At 39.9% G+C, this 20,526-nt stretch overlaps 1 protein-coding gene across 4 annotated transcripts in view; it reads right to left on the bottom strand.

Annotated features, from left to right (window-relative positions):
• cacna2d2a (calcium channel, voltage-dependent, alpha 2/delta subunit 2a) overlaps positions 1-20,526 on the bottom strand; it is a 145,859-nt gene that overhangs the window by 29,079 nt on the left and 96,254 nt on the right. For all 4 annotated transcript variants that reach the window (XM_032514824.1, XM_032514825.1, XM_032514826.1 and 1 more), the window contains 3 exons: positions 18,981-19,119; positions 7,880-8,011; positions 7,600-7,657 (listed from right to left, as the gene is read on the bottom strand). In XM_032514824.1, the coding sequence (XP_032370715.1) occupies positions 7,600-7,657; positions 7,880-8,011; positions 18,981-19,119 (329 nt within the window). The remainder of the gene's footprint in view (positions 1-7,599; positions 7,658-7,879; positions 8,012-18,980; positions 19,120-20,526) is intronic.

The raw sequence follows: 20,526 nt of genomic DNA, 5'->3' as shown, positions 1-20,526 counted from the left end.
GTGCAGGATGGAAACTCGGTCAAAATGTGGCCAATGTCTCTCAGGCTCATAGACGAAGACAAACCTTTTGGAGATTGAAGGAGGGTCACTTGGTGACAGCTGATACCTGCAGACCAACTGCAGGATTTAATTAACTTCTAAGTCTATTTTTTGTAGAGGAGAACAGTCCTTTAATGGGACTTCCAAGTTATTTTGAAGGGGCTAAATGTTAATTACAGGCAATGCAGACTTAGTACTTATTATATTACTAGTAGCCATTATAGGTCATCTCCTGCAGTCACAATGCAACGTCTCACAATGGAGAACAGTGCTAGTTGTGGCCCTAAAATCTGCTGAGAAAAAAAATCACTTCAAGCAGATCATTTCTCTCTAACTGTGAAAGAGGCAGCATTGATCAGCAGTAATGGGGTTTAGGAGGAATGTGTGAGCAGTGATGGAGTAGAGAGGAGTAACCCATGAGCCAGGATAGCGTCACTCAACATTGAAGCTAGAGTGCTGCCAAGGCTGATTTTCCCCACAGATTGTCTTGGTGTATCAGCACCGCTCTCTTTCTCTCCCTTTACATAGCCTGAAGTACAATTGAATTTTCTCTGAGCAGAGAACATCAGGATCAGAGAGAGTGGGAAGGAGTCAAGAATATTTGGTCTCCAGGCTGATATGCAGTTCTACGGTTCTGACAGATAAAAAAATCATGAATTGATGCCGGTATCAGTGTAAAATTCTCCACATTTTGACTCATGGATCCAGATGTGTTTTTTCTGCATGGATTCCAGTCAGTAATTACCTCTCAGCTTCTGCCCACTGATGCCATTCTTTCCCTGTCATTACCCAGTCTTCTTCGAGCCAAGGCCAGGTGACAAGCAGATGGGCCTGGCTGGTGCCGAACTGAGCCTTGTCACCCATTCTGTTCCATCACAACACAACCATCACCACCTCTCTGTCCGTTCACTCAAAGTTATGGTTGGTATCTAACCACTGGTGGTGAACTATTAATTTATACTTTATTCCAGATATTACTTTAGTATTTACATACGACAAGATGTCATTTCTTTTTACACTGTGGGCAGCTCATTACTGTAGATAAACTAATGTAAAAGCGTGTGAGTCACACAGTACGTGATTTAATTCAACCTGTTTAAACCTGTCCATCATGTACAGGTATTAAAGTGAAACATCACATCTCAAATACAAGTATAGTAGTGACTACTTTGTTGGCCATGCAAGTGCAACTGCCTGGCAGTTATTAACCAACCAGTTTTAGACAAGGTCCAACTACAGGAACAATATCAAGAAAGCACACAAAAAAATAAGGTTACTTAGTCCTTATAAGTACATAAAGCATATTACATATGGAACAGTGAAGCCTGGAAACCTCTAAGAACACAAAAAGTGACCATGTTTCTGAATATTCTTTTTTTTTTATTATTGATACTGTACAGTTTGTTTTTCTGTAAAATATACATTTAAATGTACATTCCTAGAGTGACCTTATATCGTATACAGCGCATGGTCTTGTAATTTTTTGTTACAACCCAATAATGCACTGTGGCACATTCCAATTCAGTCAGGCAAAAAAACGTTAAACATTAGTGTTGTTTTTTGTTTTATAAAGGTGTAAACTTGTTTTGGTTTTGGCCTGTTGGTTAGACAAAACAATCAATATGTAAGACATCACCTTGAGCTCTGAGAGCTTGTGATTACATTTTACGGATTAAGTGATAAGGGAAATGATAAAAGCAAAGTATAGAGGTTTGCAATATTTCACCCACTGTAACAGAAGGCATTTCAGCTAATTGCATATGTAATTAACTAAGGATAAGTGACCAATGCTTTTTTCATTTTATGATATATTATTAAGCTAATAAATTGAAAAAAAAACAGGTCTGGTCACAGTAGCAGTAGTGATTTGTATACCCATAAAGAAATACCAGAAAGCCATAACGTTCATAATGTACGTCATGATGTAAACATGCTCATACCATCACAATTTGTGCAATCAAGATAAAGCCTGACTTGTGTGTGCGGTAGACGTGTGCCACCCCTAGAATCGCTTGCCCCCCCCCCTTACAACACCCTGCCCCGCGTCATCAATCTAAAAGAAATGCATAATACAAGCAATAAACACAATGGCATATTCTGTGGTGTGGTGATTGTATTTTTTGCAACAGTCTGGTAAAGGAGTCTCATTTGAATTCATGAAATAGTTTTATCATGGCGCAGCGCTGTAAAATCAATACATTAACTGTGCCGGGGGGCTAACTCTCAGGAGATTGTGTTTATGCACCCTGACCCATTCCACAAAGTGTTGAGCATTACATTTAAATTGGAGGAATTATTTACTACATCAATTTCAGAAACATGCAATAGATACATCTAGCATGATCCATGGAGTGGCTCATTTTGAATGTTCTACAATAAGAGTGCTACAGGAAACTGTATGTTCGGAGTGTGTATGTGTGTGTGTGTGTGTGTGTGTGTGTGTGTGTGTTTTCATGTTTCAGTATTTCTATGCTGGTATTCATGTTTATAGTACAAGGCATACAAAAAATGTGTGGGATGTATATACAGTAGCATTTGCATTGTGTTTGCACACTTTGTGTACATTTTCCTCACAGTGAGAGCTCTGATATGCATCCACCATGTACAGTAGATGTGAACGGAGTAACCACAGAATAATGGGAGAGCTGTATATAACACAGAAAGACAGCTGCGCACGTGTGCGTGTAGGTGTGTTTGTGTGCATGCTTCCACGTGTGCGTGGATTTGTGTTGTGCTGATGGGCTTATTATTTTATGGACTGCTGCTCTCTTAGTGCTCCTGTGGATGTGGCAGGCGAATAAAGATTGAATTAAGATTAAAAAATATATAAGAGGACAGCGCCCAGAGAGCCTGCAGGAGAAAGAGATGTTGTCTGCCGTTTATTTATTCTACTTTCTGTTGATTATTGGAAGTGTTGGTACTAGGATTCACATTTCCAGATTTTCGGGTTTTCACAAAAGGAACACATATGCTATGCTCATTTTTTAAACTACTTTCCTTTCTGGCAAATAAGTACAGAATATTAAATTAGTCATGCATATTGGAATACATCAGCATCAATCATTAGTAGACAAGTAATGGTTGGTTACTGTTGCTCTTTGAGATGAAATAAAAATTCTCCAGCTGTGTCTCTCATGCTTTGTGCTGAAACTAAAATGTCACCTATTTTATTTGGACTGCTAAAGCCCTGTGTTACCTTTCAGTCTCACCAATAGCACACTGGCCATTCCTTTTGACTCTGCTTATCCCTGAAGTAGGGTGAAGAGACTGAAAGGAGGAGATACTGGTAATGGTATTTGGGGGATTCAAGGATTGAACAGCAGTCATAATATTTACAAAGAGGTCAGATTGACTTTTTGAAGAAATCAATATGTGATATAGCCTACATGCTGTTGTGAACCTGGAAGGTAATGGGATCTTTGCAACGCTTGGCTAACAGGACTTCATGCCTGTCTCTGGTTATTTCTCTTCTTGCTCCTATGCTTTTCCTTCTCCGTCTGCCTCACTTCACCCACTGCTTCGCTTCCCTTGATAACACGAACAGACATTATAATGGACAAATGTTAATAATTAATGTCAGAGCAATTGGAGACAATTAAGTGTGTTGACTGGACCATTAATTTTCCTGGGGCTGTTGATGGGGGAGCCGACAGGGAGCAAGTCCATCTGTGGAGGCATGCGGCCCTCTGATCTTTTTCCACAGAGTTACACCTGGACAGCTTTGGACGGGTCAGCCACGGCACCATCCATCCATCTCAGGAAAGCCTCAGGTCTATTACGCCACAAACTGGCCGTGAATTCTGGCCCCGTACTTTTACTCTTAATAGTAAATCACATCTTTGACTGGGAGACTGTTCTTGGTGACAGTGTCAGTGAAAACGTTACTGAAGCATGTTCCTGTGATGGCATCTGTGTCATTCCAGTTGCTGAAGTGATATTTGTAAAGCTCCAGTATCTATCGGGCATACAATCAGTACATGTGATCTGATGTATCTGTGAGTTTGTGAGAGGAGGAGTACTGATCTGCTTGTACATTATTTACTGTACATGCATTTTAAGCTTTTGTTGTATGTTGTTTACACCTGTATGTTTATTCTTGGTGTTGGTTTTTACTTGTGTGCTTATTTTCTCAAAATTGTAAATTAAAATTTTACTTTAGTTTCTGCAATGACATGTAGTGCTCCCCACATTAGTGTTCTCCAGGGAGCATAGATGTTTGGTCTGCTAAGAAAACCATAACTCATGCACAACAGTTGCATGACCATCCATTGTGTAGATGCTCATGTTGTTGGTTGGGTTACTGTCCTCGTGACGGACGCTGCTATCTCCTGTACTGCTGTCACATGATCACACATGACAGGCTTACCTAACCCCTGTGAACGTGTGATTGGCTGACCTTGCCACAGAGTGTCAGCCAGGGAGACAGCATGTTAGACTATAATCACACAAGTGTGACCTGACATATCATGACACTCCCTGCCACGGTCTCGCTACTCCGCGCAGCTGGGCACAAGTTGCTAAGCAACGGGCCACAGTAATGTCGAAGGCTCCAACATGAAATAAAGCTCGACAAGAGTGACAAACATGGAAGACCAGGGGGGCGACAAGGTTTTCCTGCAAAAATACACCTCTTCCTCTGTCTAGCCTTGTTACACACACTGCTGCCGCTCAGCACTGCCCCTCATCTTTCTTTTTTTCTTCTTCCTTTCTGTCTCCAGGAGGAGTCCCCCAGTCAAAACATGTGTAAGAAAATTAAACTCGTGTGTACGTTGTTTGTAGCACTGACAGATCAGAGACAGGGTCCTTGTTTTAACTTATCCTGTTACACAGTGCCATGTGTTTTCCAGCATTTTTCATGTTTACACTGTTGGCTACTATGACAGTGGAGCACTAGGGAGACTTATGGTGTTAACTTAATTAAACTGTCAGGGACCACCTTGCTAGTCTGATGATTGCAGATACGTTGAGGTAATAGGCCATCACTTATTTTTTTATTTTTGTTAAAAGGCAGAAACGTCACCCAAAAGAGAACCTGCTATCACCTCAAAACTGACTGACGGATTAAATTCTTCAGTCATATCTGAATATATCTGCATTTTTAGTACATGGTTAACATATTATTTAGTCTTCTGATACTTGTTCTTCTTTTATCCAACAGGGGATACAACAGTACAACCGTAAATTTGTACAGTAAGGAGGTTGTAAACTGTGATTATAATTGATTTCAATCTTTGTTTTGATGTTGTTTTTTTGAATGGTTCTTTTTAACAGTTGTGTTATAAAATATAGTCATATGTTGTTTTTATATATGGTTTTATTTTATAGGCATTTATGTTGTTATGTGACTTTTGCCTTTTAACCCCACATGAGCGACTGAAGTTACATTTAATTTACTTCTAAAGATGAATGGATTCATTCTCTTTCAGACGTGGCTACATTTAAAGATTTAAAGATTATGTGTTTTGAATCTTGAATCACTAGAATTTAAAGGCTTTTGCTTGTCTTTTTTTATTTGTTTGGTCTGAGCTTGTTGACTTCATCTGACAGTCTGGGCTGACCTCAAACAAACACTCAGGTTGAGCTGGATCCAGACAGAGAGGGAAAAAGGGGTCGGGTCTAATCAACATTGCTGTCATGATTATGTCCAGTTCACTCCAACCTGTAACCAGGCAACAGGCAGGGCTGCCACAAAGCCGATGTGACAATGGCAGGTAGATTGAACGTGGAAGGGTGGACAGAAAGCTTGGGCGGGTGGGTGAAGGGGCTGTTTGGCTGAATGCAGCCTAGTTCTGTCCAGCCCATCACATTCGCCCGCCCCGGCACTCTGTGCAGCGATCAGCTGTTGCACAGAGAACCACAGGCAAAGGTGGGCACTTTAAACAAAAACATTAGCCTCTATCTTGCTTTTGTCCTTGTAGCAAAAGACAATGCATCAACATTATCTCTTCCTGAGAGAAATACGGCCCGGAAAATGCTTTGATCTCATTCTACTGAACAATATCCTTTATTTAGCTCCAGGCTCTACAGGAGCCAGAGATAAACCACTGTACAGCAATCCTAATGTAAGGCTGCATTTAAGAGTTAAGAGTTTAGTTTTTTTTGCATGTGGTTACATTCACAAAGACCTTCGAACATGCAAACAGCCCTTAAGCAGCCGGTTCAGGAAAACACATTTAAAAAGGGTTAATTGTTTTAAATAAAGGCATTGCCAGAAGCATTTTTTTTAAATTGATGCATTGATGCATACATTGCTGCTGTTGTAAAGATTATTTTAGAGTAGTGCAGTGAAGAAAGTACATGTCATTTTTGAAAATAGCTGTACGTAAGTATGTAGTCTCACTTTGCCAGACCCTCCTCCAAAGCACACTGGATGGGATGGGAGGAAAACGTTCTTTGGTTTATTGGCATTTCCACCAACCACAATCGTCTTCGGCGGTGCTAAGCGGTGGTGCTAAGCGGCGGTGCTAAGCGGCGGTGCTAAGCAGCAGAGAAAAGCAGCGTTGCAGCTGCAAAATAGGCTTGGAAGGAACTTGTTTTGGTGGAACATGTGTACGTTTAAAAGTTGTTTTAGTTGTGTAACAGAAAGCTCAAATAGCTGTCTGGATTTACCAGGCAGAGATCTGAGAAAAGGTTAACCATAGTCCTCATAAATCAACCGTTGTTTAAAATGCCAACACAAAAGAAGCCCACGGCAATGGATAAATCCCGGAAGTGGAACGTCAATGATACAGACTAATAAGTATGTTACTCCTTTTTATTTCAGAACTGAGCAAAGAATTAAGAAGTTAAAAAAAAAAGTATAACAAAATCCACTTGCAGTGGCAAAGTGTATGGATACCTCTATTATAAAATGCATGATAATCTAATGTGCTTACAGCATGTGTGTGTGAGGACTCAGTCACAATAGTTTTACAATTTTAAGACAGCAGGACAGTGCTGCTGCTGACATCAAAGGTGTTGTATATGTTAGATTTCTGAAATGTTACTCTGCCTTTGTTGTTTGTATTGGTCAGAAGCTATCTCCTTTGCTCTCAACACTCAGCTGGATTAACCTGGTGCCGAAACACTCACACCGTGGAAGGTGTATCTCAGGGATAATTAAGGTCAAATTAAGATGTTTATTCTTTGAACATCTAGAGATGATTTAGTTGAGTAAAATGTGTTTACAATGCACTTATTTACTATTGTAATTCTTCATGTTTCTCTCTCTCTCTGTGTCTATCTCTCTTTCTACTATATAAACTTAAATTGAATGTTTTAATTCAAAATCATCTCTTTTTCTATATTTTACAAAAAGCTGGTCTAAGTTTTTTGTGATGAATTTTCAGAAGCACGGTAAATTATTAACATTCTCTCTATCTCCATCAATGCCCCCGAAGAGTCCAAATCTGCTGATATAGGAAATAATTACCTTTTGAAAACTTCATTTGTTAAAAATTGTTGAGAATGATGGGACTTTTTTTTCTAAGGTATTCTTCCTAAAATGGTCAATAGGCAATAATATTGGAAGAATGGAAATAAAATCGCACTGAACCAGGTCCTGATAAACATGGCACTTACCAAGGTCTTCTGCGCACGTCATACAGGTCAATCTTGTTGGGTGCCCTCCATGGAGTGGCTGGAGAGAGAAGAAAATAAGTTTTATGCTGTACCGTGTAGGATATTTTATATCAGATTAGATCAAAGTAATCATAATTTAATTCTGTCTATCCAGATACCAGTACAACCATCTGATAAGAGATTGCCAATGTTCTGCAGCTGAGGAGCCCTAGGGTCAATTTAGACTTTATCTTGCCGTGAGTTATATGGCAGACTGTTGACTCAGTACTCTGTGGCCTACCTGGGTAGTATCGAGTCACTCCTGTGGCACTGCCAAACACCTGCCAGCGCAGAGAGCTGTCCTCCTTACGGTTTTCAATAAAGACCCTCTCCAGCGCCTGGGTCCAGTTTAACTCGTTTAGGATGACTGGGGCTGTAGGAACACACAGTGATAAACACACCCAATCAGACTCACAAAGGGTTATTGGCAAATGGCAAAGGATCACTGTTTTTTTGTTGGATCAGTTAAGACAGAAAAAAGGAGACAAAGTTTAAACCCAGTTTCAGTCAAATTTTAATGTCCCCATGCAGTCAAAATTTTGTGATTTCTCTTGCAAGAGGATACCATAAACCCCAGTTATCAGAAGAAAGAATTCAAGATCCTCTTGAAATGAGCACAACTCAGAATATGCTTCTGTCTGAAACAAATTAGATTGTAAATTATTACTTATTATGTGCCATAATCCTTTATAGTAAGTCTAAAAAGGCTGATGTAAACCTAGTTTTGTATTATTGATTTTTTTTACACCTGTTTTTCCAATATTCATAATAAACAGATACTATTTCTTGATTTTTAAATAACAAATGAAAACTATGAGCCCTAAATATAGTGTAACCAAATTGCAAAACATCTCTCTGTTAGTAGCCCAAAGGTCAACTCTCCTTGCTGAACAACCTTGTTCGTGCCAGCGGCAGTACGCTGAGTTCATAAGAATGGAGGCATGAGGCAGCTCCGACGGCAGTGGCCGAGCATCAGTATAATCTGGGTGATCTCAAACGAGTGCAGGGGGAATCTGAGACGGCCTTGGAGGAGGTCATATCTCACTCGCAGCATGTGGAGGCAGAAGCCACTTTAGAATTTTTGATAGCAAAGAAAAACAATATTTCTCCAAATGTTGCTGAATGTGTGTTTTTTGTTAAGAGGATTTGTGGGTGCGTGATGAGGAAAAAGAAAAAGCCTGTGCATGCGCAGCTTAATGCATCAACGTGTGTGTTTTAAGTTAAACCATAAGGGCACAGCTATATCTCACAGGTCAGATATACGCTAGGAAATTGATTTATGCTTGTGGAGTCAAGTATTCATTATCTAGTCAACAAGAAGTGGAATAACACTACGACCATGTCAACTTGTGTCTTGTTTCCTCTCTAACTCAGAATTGTATTACTTAATATTGTATTTACACTGTCCTTTTCCTTTCACTCTTTGATCCAGATTATCTTTTTCTATGTCTAACAACGTGCATGCACGCACACGCAAACGCGCACACACACACACAAACACACACACACACACACACACACACACACGCTTTCAGTCTAAGCTGAAGCCAGAAAATGTGGAGTGCAATCAGAGGTTTAATAGCCACCTGATTAAAGAGAAAGAAAGACAAGGCATTGAGCAGAGGAGAACTTCACTCACTTCTCTAATTTAATTACTCAGCCAACAAAAACTAGCCAAGCCTCTGAACCTCTGAAGTCCAGTTTTGATAAACCCCTGGTTTGAATTTCACAAATAAACAATCATCCACCATGTTTTTCAATGACTATTTAGTGTTTGATATGCTGTCAGTTTAGAGGTATGAAATACGCCACCAACCTTTTTCCCCATCCACTGCTCACCTCCTTTACCGTAAGATAAGAAACTCGGAATAATCACAACCAAATAACATTACTTAAAGGTCCCATGACATGGTGCTCTTTGGATGCTTTTATATAGATCTTTGAGGCCCCCTAATACCATTTCTGAAGTCTCTTTCCCAAAATTCAGCCTTGGTGCAAAATTACAGCCACTAGAGCCAGTCCCACAATGAGCTTTCCTTAGTATGTGCCATTTCTGAGTCTGTAGCTTTTGAGGAAGAGAAAGGGGGGGGGGGGGGGGGGGGCAAGGTTGAGGCTGGGGGTGTGGCCTTGACCAACTGCCACTTTTCCCGTTTGAAAGCCATGATGTCTCTCTCTCATGGGTGGGCCAAATTTTCAGGGAGGGCAAAGCAGATAAAGGGGAGGTAACCCCAGATCGATAAGATAAGATTCCAGATCAGCCCATCTGAGCTTTAATTTTCTAAAAGGCAGAGCAGGATACCCAGGGCTTGGTTTACACCTATCGCCATTTCTAGCCACTGGGGGACCATAGGCAGGCTGGGGGGATGCATATTAATGTTAAAAAACCTCACCTTCAAGTGAAATTTTAATGTCATGGGACCTTTAAAAAACATAATATTGTATTTATTTTTTTTGCTGAATGTTTACTTCCACGTTGTCAAACTCTCCAAAAGTTCCATTACTCTTTAGCATCCTGTAAAACAAATGCACACAAACAAACACACACACACGTACACTCACTACCGCAACACTAAGTAGTGTCTGGAGGATAGTACTATGTGAAAGCCAAATTGCTGTCATCATCAAGGGGGAGCTCAACATGTTTTTCTCAAAATGCATAGATGTAAACAAAAGAAGAATGAAGGAGGAGAGAGGCAGCCCTACAGATGAGGATAAACATAAAAACCCAGAGAGAGGGGGGAGGACGATTGGAAAGCAACACAGAAATTAACGAGTGGCTGCTTTCACAGACCGAAAAGACAATTTATTGTTCATGAGGGAAGGAGAGAGAACACAACATAAAATTGACTTTAAACTTCTAAATTGAAAATGGTAGATTCAAAGACTTAGAGGTCAAAGAATTGAGAATTTGAAGTTTTTTCACATTATGTAACAAATGAGAGATCAAATTTGCTTTGTAGGTGAACAACTTAGCCGGTGAAAAATTGTTGATTACTGTTTTATAGTTGGCGTTGTGAGAAAACAGCCGAGGCTAAAACATCATTGTAAAACATCACTTTTGATTTATTGAAAAAAAATAAGTTCTATCTTATTAACAAAATCCTTGTTCAGCTATTTGTTGTGTGGTTATTTGAGGACTAATTCCTGACATTTCTGCTGCAAACTTAATTGTGTTTTTTCCAGAATCAGAAAGTGAAACAGCTCTATGTTCTATCTCTCATAACACAGAGTTTACATTAGCCAACAGTCCAGATGGTCTGAAGATCTAAAAGGAGACTTTCAGTATCTCTGCAAATTTAACTGTGAAGTATCAAACTTGCCGCAGTTGCTCCCATGACTCTATAATTAATTTCAGCCAAGACCAGTGGGTATATTTTACTGATGTTTGTGTGTGGAGATCATCATGTGTCCAAACCATTTCAATTTCATCAATGCCGTGGAATACTCTATGATCAAAAAGCCATCTGATTAATGTGTAAAAAGTATTATACTTTAAGCATGAGCTATCATAGCAGGTTGGTGCGGCAGCAGCCCTTGTGCTGTGAAATCCTGGGCGCTCTTATCTAGAGAGGCACTGGGTCTGTAATGACAGCTGTCCCAGACAGGCTAAGGGCAAAAATAACATCACGAGTCCTCTTTTTTCAAACTAGCACCATCTCAGCTACCTTGACTAACATCAAGGTATCAACCAAACTCTTGCTATGCAAGGATGATCAGCTGCACTGCTGCCCTTGGGTGCACACACACAAGCAACTTTCAACTTTAGTGTCCCAACTGATGGTGGAGGTGTGTGTCTTTATTCACTTCTAAGTGTTGGTCAGTCTTGGTCTTTCAATCAAGGGTTAATAATACAGACCAAAGTGTATGTGTGTTTATATTGCCAGTTGAAACTAAAAAAGTCAGATGTACAGTAGATGTGAGCTATCTATACTGTCAGGCCAATGCTGCACACACCACACACACACACACACACACACACACACACACACACACACACACACACACCACACACACACACACACACACACACACACACACACACACACACACAGATGATCTTTTCCGAAAAAATACGGGCACAACAGAGAGAGATAAGACAACAGAGCAAACCAATTCTCGTTGATTTATTCATTTAAGATATGCTGTGACTTCTATGGACAGTTGATAAAAAGACAAATTTCCCTTGGGGGGATGTATGCTCACACAGGGAGACAGGGCCTCCGAGCGCTGTGTTGGGCTCATCTTTCACGTGAAACGCGCCTCTCTCTGATATCTTTAAAAGGCAATTCATCAGCCCGCCGCTCCCCTGACATATAGAGCACCCTTGGCTTTGCCCCTTTATGGAGCAAGACTGCACACCAAGTAGGGTAACAATCATGAGTGAGATTTATGGAGCATCTCTGCATGAGATAATTTCTCAATCCCCCATCCTATGACCCCACCCCCCAAACCCTCACACACACATTATTCACAGTGATGTACCCAAGATAAAGAGCCATCTAAACCGATCTGTGCCTTATGCCCTGTATTAATACAACAATAAAGAAATAGGCGAATGCATTTACTGTACACACAGAAGAGTAAAAAGGCACAGTAGCCTGTAATCTATTAGAGCAAAACACAAGTGGTCTCTCGTAAGACATTCATAATTGTGGATGTCTGAAGCTGTTAGCTAAGTCTGTTTGAAGAGTCATAACCATTATCATCGTCATCACCGTGAAGCATTTACATATTCTGCTTTTTAATAAACAGACTGAGACAAATACCGCCTATTTTGAATCTCAGTGAGTTAATGTTGACAGAAAGAATAAGGAGTTAAAATCATTTATAATTCATTGACAGCTCAGATTAAACCATTGATGATTTCACTTAAAGGTTTACGTTATCTGAACTTTCCTTAGATATCTGCTTCTTTTGCTTCCAACCGAAATCAATAAAGGTGGATAGTATTGTGTTTTTTGGTGCTCATTGTATCATTACAAAATTCGACAGCAAAAAGCATTTTCAGCAACTAAAATAAATTAAGGAACTCCATGTGAGCTGTTCTCAAACCACACTAAAGTTGAGAAAATGTTTTGTTGCAATTTAGTGATAAAGGTACACCTTCCTGCACATTTCTTCACAAGTCTTCACAGACCAGCGCCTTCTGTCTCTCTGTATTGTCAACCCAATTCCTTCTCCACATCCCCTCTCTCCTGTTTACTCTCTGTCTCTCCTTCTATTCTCTTCTTTTAGGGCTGCTTTGTGACTTGGCTGAGTGTTAAAGAGCCTGAACATTAAACCTTTCGTCCTGCAGAGAAAACAGCAGCAACAGGAACTGGCAGCAGCTCACACACCCACAAAGACAAGGTAAAACAAAGTCTAAGGCTTCCTAGAGAAAAATATGTCTTCATGTAGCCTTGGCTGGGAAAAAGAATGTCCAGAAGATACTGTTTAACCTAATTTGTATTCTTTGCAGAATGTGCTTTACAAAACAGATCTCCAGGAATTTATTTGCCACTAAAACAGCAAACTGACTAATTATAATTAAAATTTATGTGAAGATTCAAGCAGTTTCATTTAGGAATAGCATTTAGTAAGAGTGTATTTGTCAGCGACTACTTCCATTTTGCTAAATGGTAATCTCAGACTGCGAGGGGAGCGCACACATGGTATTTCTCTGAAGAGGGATGATTATTCAATATACAGAATAAGAAAGAAGGGAGAGATTTCACAACACCTCCAGAGAGCCCCTCCAAATATTCTTTCTAATTAAAAGAAGAGCAGTAAATAACTAACACATGAAATGTAATTTGTGAGCCTGGTGGTGAGTGAAGTGGAGTTGTGCTGTGCTGACTGTTCTAATTAGTGTGCTGGTAAATGATAGTGCCCCTTCACTGGGCACACACTATAGGGGTGGATGGGTCAGGGGAAGAGAGAGAAAGATGGAGTCTGTAATTCTAATACAGCCCGCAGTGTTTATACTGTCTTTCTTCTCTTTTGGTTTAAGTTTTAAAATCTCATTTCCCTTATACCACCCCACCCCCCTCTCTATTACTTTTTTTTTTTTTACAAATCACTTTGGCTTTCTTTCCACACATTTAAATCTGGTTTGATGTTGAGACGGGCAGAGTTGATCTCCAGCGTGGTGTGAGTTGGTTGACAGGAATGCTTCCGCGTGTGAAACAAATACAAGCTGCATGCATGCATACACATACACACACACACACACACACACACACACACACACAGATGACATTTAACATTAAGCTGAAGCTTAGATTCACAACTCATGACTTTAAAATTACAAATGTAGCATGCTCTTATAGAAATATATGGCAAAGTAAAGTGGGAACATTCACTAATTGGGGCTACAGAATATATTTTGGAATTACCTTCCTTTTGTGAACAGACCTGAGTCTGTCTATTAAAAGTTGCCTTTGTCCCTAGGTGACCTTACTTCTCTCCAGATCCATTTTGAACAAGATGAGAGACATCAAAGGTAGTTTTACTCATATGAATCCCAGCAAATGCAAATATTTCTCTTCTTTTAAAATCAAATACAACGCTGTGTTGACCCTCTATCTGCTCTATCTGTTGCCCTCAATTTTCCACCGAACATTAATTATACTCCATGCAATTTGTTCTTTACAAAAGGTGAATTGGATGATTTTTTGCTGGGAGCTTCCCAAAGGGGATCCAAACACAGACCAAGAGAGCAGTAGCAAAATGGAGGCTACTATTCAAAGGGACGAGCTTGCTGCTGGTTTAGGTACTGATTCTGGATTTTTATCTCTCTTTTTATTTCTCTTTTTTAAAACAATGGCCTAGCCCACATATTATTGCTGACCACTCTCCAAAGCATAACATTTTTTTCAGACAGATACAGTTAGCAACTAGCTGGATAACATAGTGCAACAATTAGCAGGTAAAGATTCTATTTCCCTCAGGAGATGGTGGAGAGCAAAAACAACAAGCAGACCTAATATTTGACTTACATCTATTAAACACAAATCCAAAAGAATGCTAATATTATGCGTCTCTGCTAGATGTGTAAATAAGCAACTCATTGCTAACAGGTTTCACCATATCAACTTAAAAGGTGATGATACATCAGTGTTGTGCTAACAGGTTTTTTCTGCTGCTACCAAAATCTATCTTAAAGGATGATCGTATGTTTGCAATAAGTAAAGGTAACCTAGCAGTATGGTCCAATCGGAGAATCAAGTACAGGGAAGGGTGGTAATCATTGGTTGTGCGTGCATGTTTGTGTGTGTGTGTGTGTGTGTGTGTGTGTAATGGGTGGGTGGGAGAGTTAATCACTCCATGCAAAACATTTAAGCTCTGCTATTTCATGTGCAAACACAGTTAGCCAGTTCCCCCCATTCATTTGTGATATCCAAGTTCGTGACAGTGCCTGACTACAATAGCAAACTGCCAACATGACGTTAGGCCGCCGGAGAAGGCGCTGCATGCTGCGGATTTAAACTTCAGATTCAATGAAAGGGCTTCCCACATTCACTGGCGGTTTTCTTTATTCCCTGCTGGGAACAGTGGCTGCCTATTCTACACTAATGCAGTGACACACCATGTGTACACTATACACATATAATTGCTACCTTTGTTTTTTTTAAAAGGCATATTTACAACTTCTGTATTTTCAATATCTTATAACGGCCAATGGCCATGCAACCGTGGAATGAACCAATCTGGATTAGTATCCTCTATCTACCGTATGAACTCGGTCCAATTACCAGCAAGATTCCCCAGAATCTACAAAATAGTTGCCAATGAATAATTTCTATATTCCCTCCATGTTTACATCCTTATTTTTCAGTGATAATTTTAAAGATTATATTTCCAGCCCTTTTTTTGCTATTATTTTATAAATCCCTGCCTCTTCCTCACCATTTCTGTAGCATTCGCTGGGCAAATAAAACCTGTTCTCCATAGATGACACCACCCACATCCATTTATTCCTCTGTGGCTGTGTTGCGATGTCCATTCTTTAATAAGCAACGATAATTAGACGAAAACTGTATGAATATTTGACCTAAGCTAATTAGAAAGTTTGCAGACTTGGCAGCAGGAATCAGCAGTGGGATAATGAATCATAAAATGGTTCATTACTGCGCTCAGGGAACACTCTCAATCTCAATAAACGGACATGGGGCCTAGCAGACAAATCAAACCAGGACGCATGCACCGCCTCATTTAGCTGCTGAAAGGATCACAATAAAAAAAATGAAAAAAAAATGCTTTTTTGCTCTAAATGGTTTCTATTATTAACGTGTCTCTTTCCTCTCACCCCTTTTCTTTCTATCTTTCCTCCTATCTGTGTCTCTCTCTCTTTCTCTCTCAGTCCATCCCCAAGTACTACCATTTTGATGTGACTGGCAATTCAGGCTGCCATTTTTTGGAAAATAGTAAATTTATTCATTGCATTAACAATGTGTACAATTCAAAGCAAGATACTCCAACAACCCAATGTAAGTGAGTGATAATAAACAACACTTTACAGAAACTGTTGAACAATATGCTACACCTTGGACTGTGTTCCATTCTTCCTAAAGTTTTTTATTTCTCTGCCTTTCCTCTGGTGTCCCTCTGAGGAACGAGTGCTGAATCTACCCACTCAAACTCCTTCTCTTCTGCTAATGCTAAACCCACAGATGCACTGTGGATCCAGACCTCTCCAGACCCAGTGGACAACAATCCACCCACATTAGGTTTCTCCGAAATCCTCTCCGAGGCACTCTGCAGGCTCCCAATGGTGGGACCAGAGCAGGACACGACATGCAGATAATCATCCCCCTTCACCATGGTGCAAAAAAGAAATGATAGCTCCCATGATATGAACCTAAATAAATAAATTAAAATTCTGAAAGCTTAGCTAGCTTTGCACTACTATGAAATTGCCATACTTTTGAGGTAAAATGTTACAAAAAGGATCAAAAATCCACGCAGTAGTAACAGAGACATGTCTTTTTTAATCAGCACATTCTTCTTCCTTGTCAAAACCTTCTACGTTACTCGCAATGCAACTTGGGAGTTTGGTTGGAGATTCATGTGTGTGTTGTGCTAGTTGAGGTTAATGTAACCTCTTACCGCTAGCCTCAATCAGAGTTGAAGAGCAGGCTACGGAGGTCTGATAAGCTCCCTACTTTCTATCTCCACACCTCCAGATTTATTACATTTCTAAACTTGACTTTACAAGTGTCTGGAGACACAAAAAGCTTTATACAACTTTTACATACCGGTAAGCAGTAGGGTTGGGCGCTATCCAAATTTTGATACCGTCAAACCTGCCCCCTATTTTACCGCGGTATTCTGTATTACCCTGAAAAATTTAAAATGGTGACATAACGCTCAGATGGAGTCACCAAACTGTTGGCTTGTGCCTACACCGTTCAGAAACTGAACACCAAACACTTCTCTCCTCCACACTGTCACTTTATGACACACATAAGAATTTTAGCCATTAAATAAATTATATTTAATATGTAATCCTTGTCTCCTATATAAGGGAATTGCATTTTTTAATGACGATATTAGGACCCCGCAGTATACTGTATTACCGTCCAACCCTAGTAAGCAGTAGCTTTCCCTAAAACCTGTAAACATACTTTGACATGTAAAATCAGTGGGGTTCCATGGCATTGCACATTCAAAACATTAAAATCAAAGGCTAATATCTGCATTTATGCCTAGGACATTTTGTTTGGCATCTTAAAAAAATCGGTAGCAACATGTTTTTCAACACTATTTATCAGCAACAACTAAAACATGGCACACGTGCATAATGGAATTGGCACAAAATCTGAAGTTGGCAATCTCAGCGCAGCAGAGTGGCCAGCAGAGGACAGGGCAATGGGAGCTAACTAAACAACATTCATAGTAAACATTTTACACCAAAGCAAAATGAAAAAGCTAATTCCATGCACTGTACCACTCCACTCTTCTAGCCTCCAACATGCTCAATCAAGCAGCTTTTATTCTCTGACTCATATCCTCAGACAGGAGGACTGGAGCTGGCACAAAATGGCTCCGGGAACAATGTGCAGGCCTGATTGCTCTTTTGTGAGTTAGCTGTGGCCTTTGACATCTCCTCCTGAACCAAGTGTCTAATTCTGACAAGATTTGTCTGGAGACACAGCTGGAGGGCATTGTCACAGACAGGTGCCATACACTGCCTGTTCTACAAAGAGGGGGCGAAAGGCAGACAATAACAGAATGGAAAAATTGCCACTGTGAAAGTGTCTGTCTGTCTGTACATGCTCTTGTTTTTGAGTCTTAAAAGAGGCGGACACACAGCGTCTAAAGGGTTAGGGGTGGATAACAGAGGGAACATGCCAAGCAAAATCAGAGAGCTGGAAGGTACATGTGTTCCCTTTTGTCCATTTGGCAGCTGCAGACTAAGGAGGGTGTTACTTATGTCCGCAGGGCAACACAGTGCCAAGCAGGAAGGGCAGGGTCCATGAGTGGGGGAGACCATGCCCACGCAGGAGGAAAAAAATACAGTACAGATCTGGTTTGAGAAACCGTTTGTCATCTAAAATCATGTTAGTGTGCTAAAGTGCTGGCTGATGGAAAAGGAGGGAGAGATCAAGCCAGCATTTTGAGAGTGAGGGGAGAGGTCAAGTCACAAAAAGGAGACTGTCATCTATCCACAGCCCAGGGGTGTGTATGAAAACCACAAGGAAACATCTTGGTACATGTGTGATATAGGTAAACCTCTCTATAAGCATTATACATTAGAAGTTAATTATCTTATTGCCATTTTCTTACAGGGCGGAGAAAGATCATTCACCATACAAAACACCTTTTTTAGGACTCATGAAATTAAAAAATGTATTTCCAAGATTAGCCTGTGTTTTTGTGTCATCTCTTGTTAAATATCAAATATATGTCCAAAAAATCAAGTGATCTGAGAGAAAACTAGACTTTTGCACCTCCTCTTGGCTCTTTTTTCAGATCTTAACCCAGGTGAGAGAGATGCAGGTGACGGTGAACCATCTTCTACTACAGTTTTATGTTTTGCGATTCTCCAAAAACTGGATGTTGATTTGTTTGTGTGTAATACTTTTTTATTTTATTTTATTTTATTTTATTTTATAATTTAGTAATTTTTGAACATTTTTGGCCACATAAAAGGAAATGCAGTGTGCCTTCATACAGCAGTCAGTATGGCAGTGGTCTTGAGTTCACCCTGCACTAGGTGTGTCATTTTTAACTGTAGTGGCTAATTCAGTACAAGTGTTACCAGATACATTTCATGAAGCCTGTGCAGTGTCACCCATTCAATCAACTCCACCAGAACACTAATACAGAAAAAGTATTCTTTAACAAAAATAACTACTTACAGCCTTTGTATATGTCTGTAGGAATCTGGACCGCACTGGAAGAGTAGTTAACCTTGTTTTTAAAATTAGGATCATCCACAAACTCCAGCTCCAAAGATGTCGAGGTCTCCAGCGGGTTCTCCTCTTCTCCATCCTCCGTCTGCACGCATATGCACACACACACACACACACACACACACACACACACACACACACACACACACACACACACACAAACACACACATACACACACAAACACACACACACACAAATCTAAATGAGGATACAAATATGAAATGCAAATAGAGTATCGCATTCTATCGTCTCCCACATTGTGCATACATCTGGGCTCTGGTACATAGAGTATATTGTGTCTTCACACACAGAATTACACAGCCTTTGGATAATGTTAAGCACAAAAATAGAAATTATTCTACCTTTTGTCTGCCTTTAGATTGAGGTGGTTCTATTCTCTCCCTCTCATAAGAAAACAGCAGCAGGTATCAGAGTAGACACCAAACAGAGAGTCTCATTAGTAACCGAGATGACTATCACAGGCACATGAGGTGCCACACAAATTAACCCCAACAATAACTAGCATCCTACACCAATTAATCGCGATTTAGTCTACCACCCGCTCATATGATAGCATATTTCATAACAGACAGTCTCCTCTCTCTCGCCTGTGATTGTTCAAACAAAAAACAGCGCTAATGCTGAATATTTCTAATATATTTTGGCACTTACAACTTCTCAGTGTTGCCATTGTACATGATGAGAAAGTACAGGGAAGAGCCTGACACACATATTACATTAGGAAAGTGTCAGATATCAAAGAAAGCCAGAAGATAAAAGAGAAAAACTGACATTTAAGCTTTTATCTTGATAAGTTATCAATGGAGTCCAATCTGTGCTTGTTCCCACAGGAGGAAGTGATTGTTGGATGTGAAGAAAAATGACAGCAAGATATAATTCCACTCTGCGGCTTAATTTATTGGTTTATTCCTGATCAGATCTCAGTGTGTAGCGCTCACTAAAACCCTGTTAGATGCATCCTTAGAAAACAGCACAAACCTTAAACAAAACTCATTCCTTATGCATTCTGACGGCTGAAGAGTAACATTTTACTTCAATATAAATCTGTGAGAACAGCAACCTTTTTAATGAAGCAGTGTGGGTTAATTCTGACATGATTTGTTTGTTTTTTGGAGAAATTAAATCAAAACTCTATGGGTACGGTAGACATTGATTGATGGGTCAACTTTAATTGACTATTAAACTGCAATTACAAGCTGTTGTTGGGACAAGCTGGGGGATAGTTGTGCTGAAGTCCCATTGAAAGTCAACATAAAGAACAATACAGTGGTATGACAGAGACCAGCTCATGAGAGATATGACCATGTGGAAAATATTTGGAGAGATAAATGTGTGCAGAGCGGACACCCCTGGAATTCAATGACTTACTTAAATACCAATTATCAAACAGTTTCAAAAATTATTACACATGCCCTGGCCTCAGCAAAATAAATGTTTAGTAAAATAAGTTATTTTAAACGTGAAATCTGA

The sequence above is a fragment of the Etheostoma spectabile genome, chromosome 4 (assembly GCF_008692095.1).
Source record: "Etheostoma spectabile isolate EspeVRDwgs_2016 chromosome 4, UIUC_Espe_1.0, whole genome shotgun sequence".
NCBI classification, from domain to species: domain Eukaryota; kingdom Metazoa; phylum Chordata; class Actinopteri; order Perciformes; family Percidae; genus Etheostoma; species Etheostoma spectabile.
Note: the sequence above shows the minus strand (reverse complement) of the source record. Positions and strands in the feature narration are given on the sequence as shown.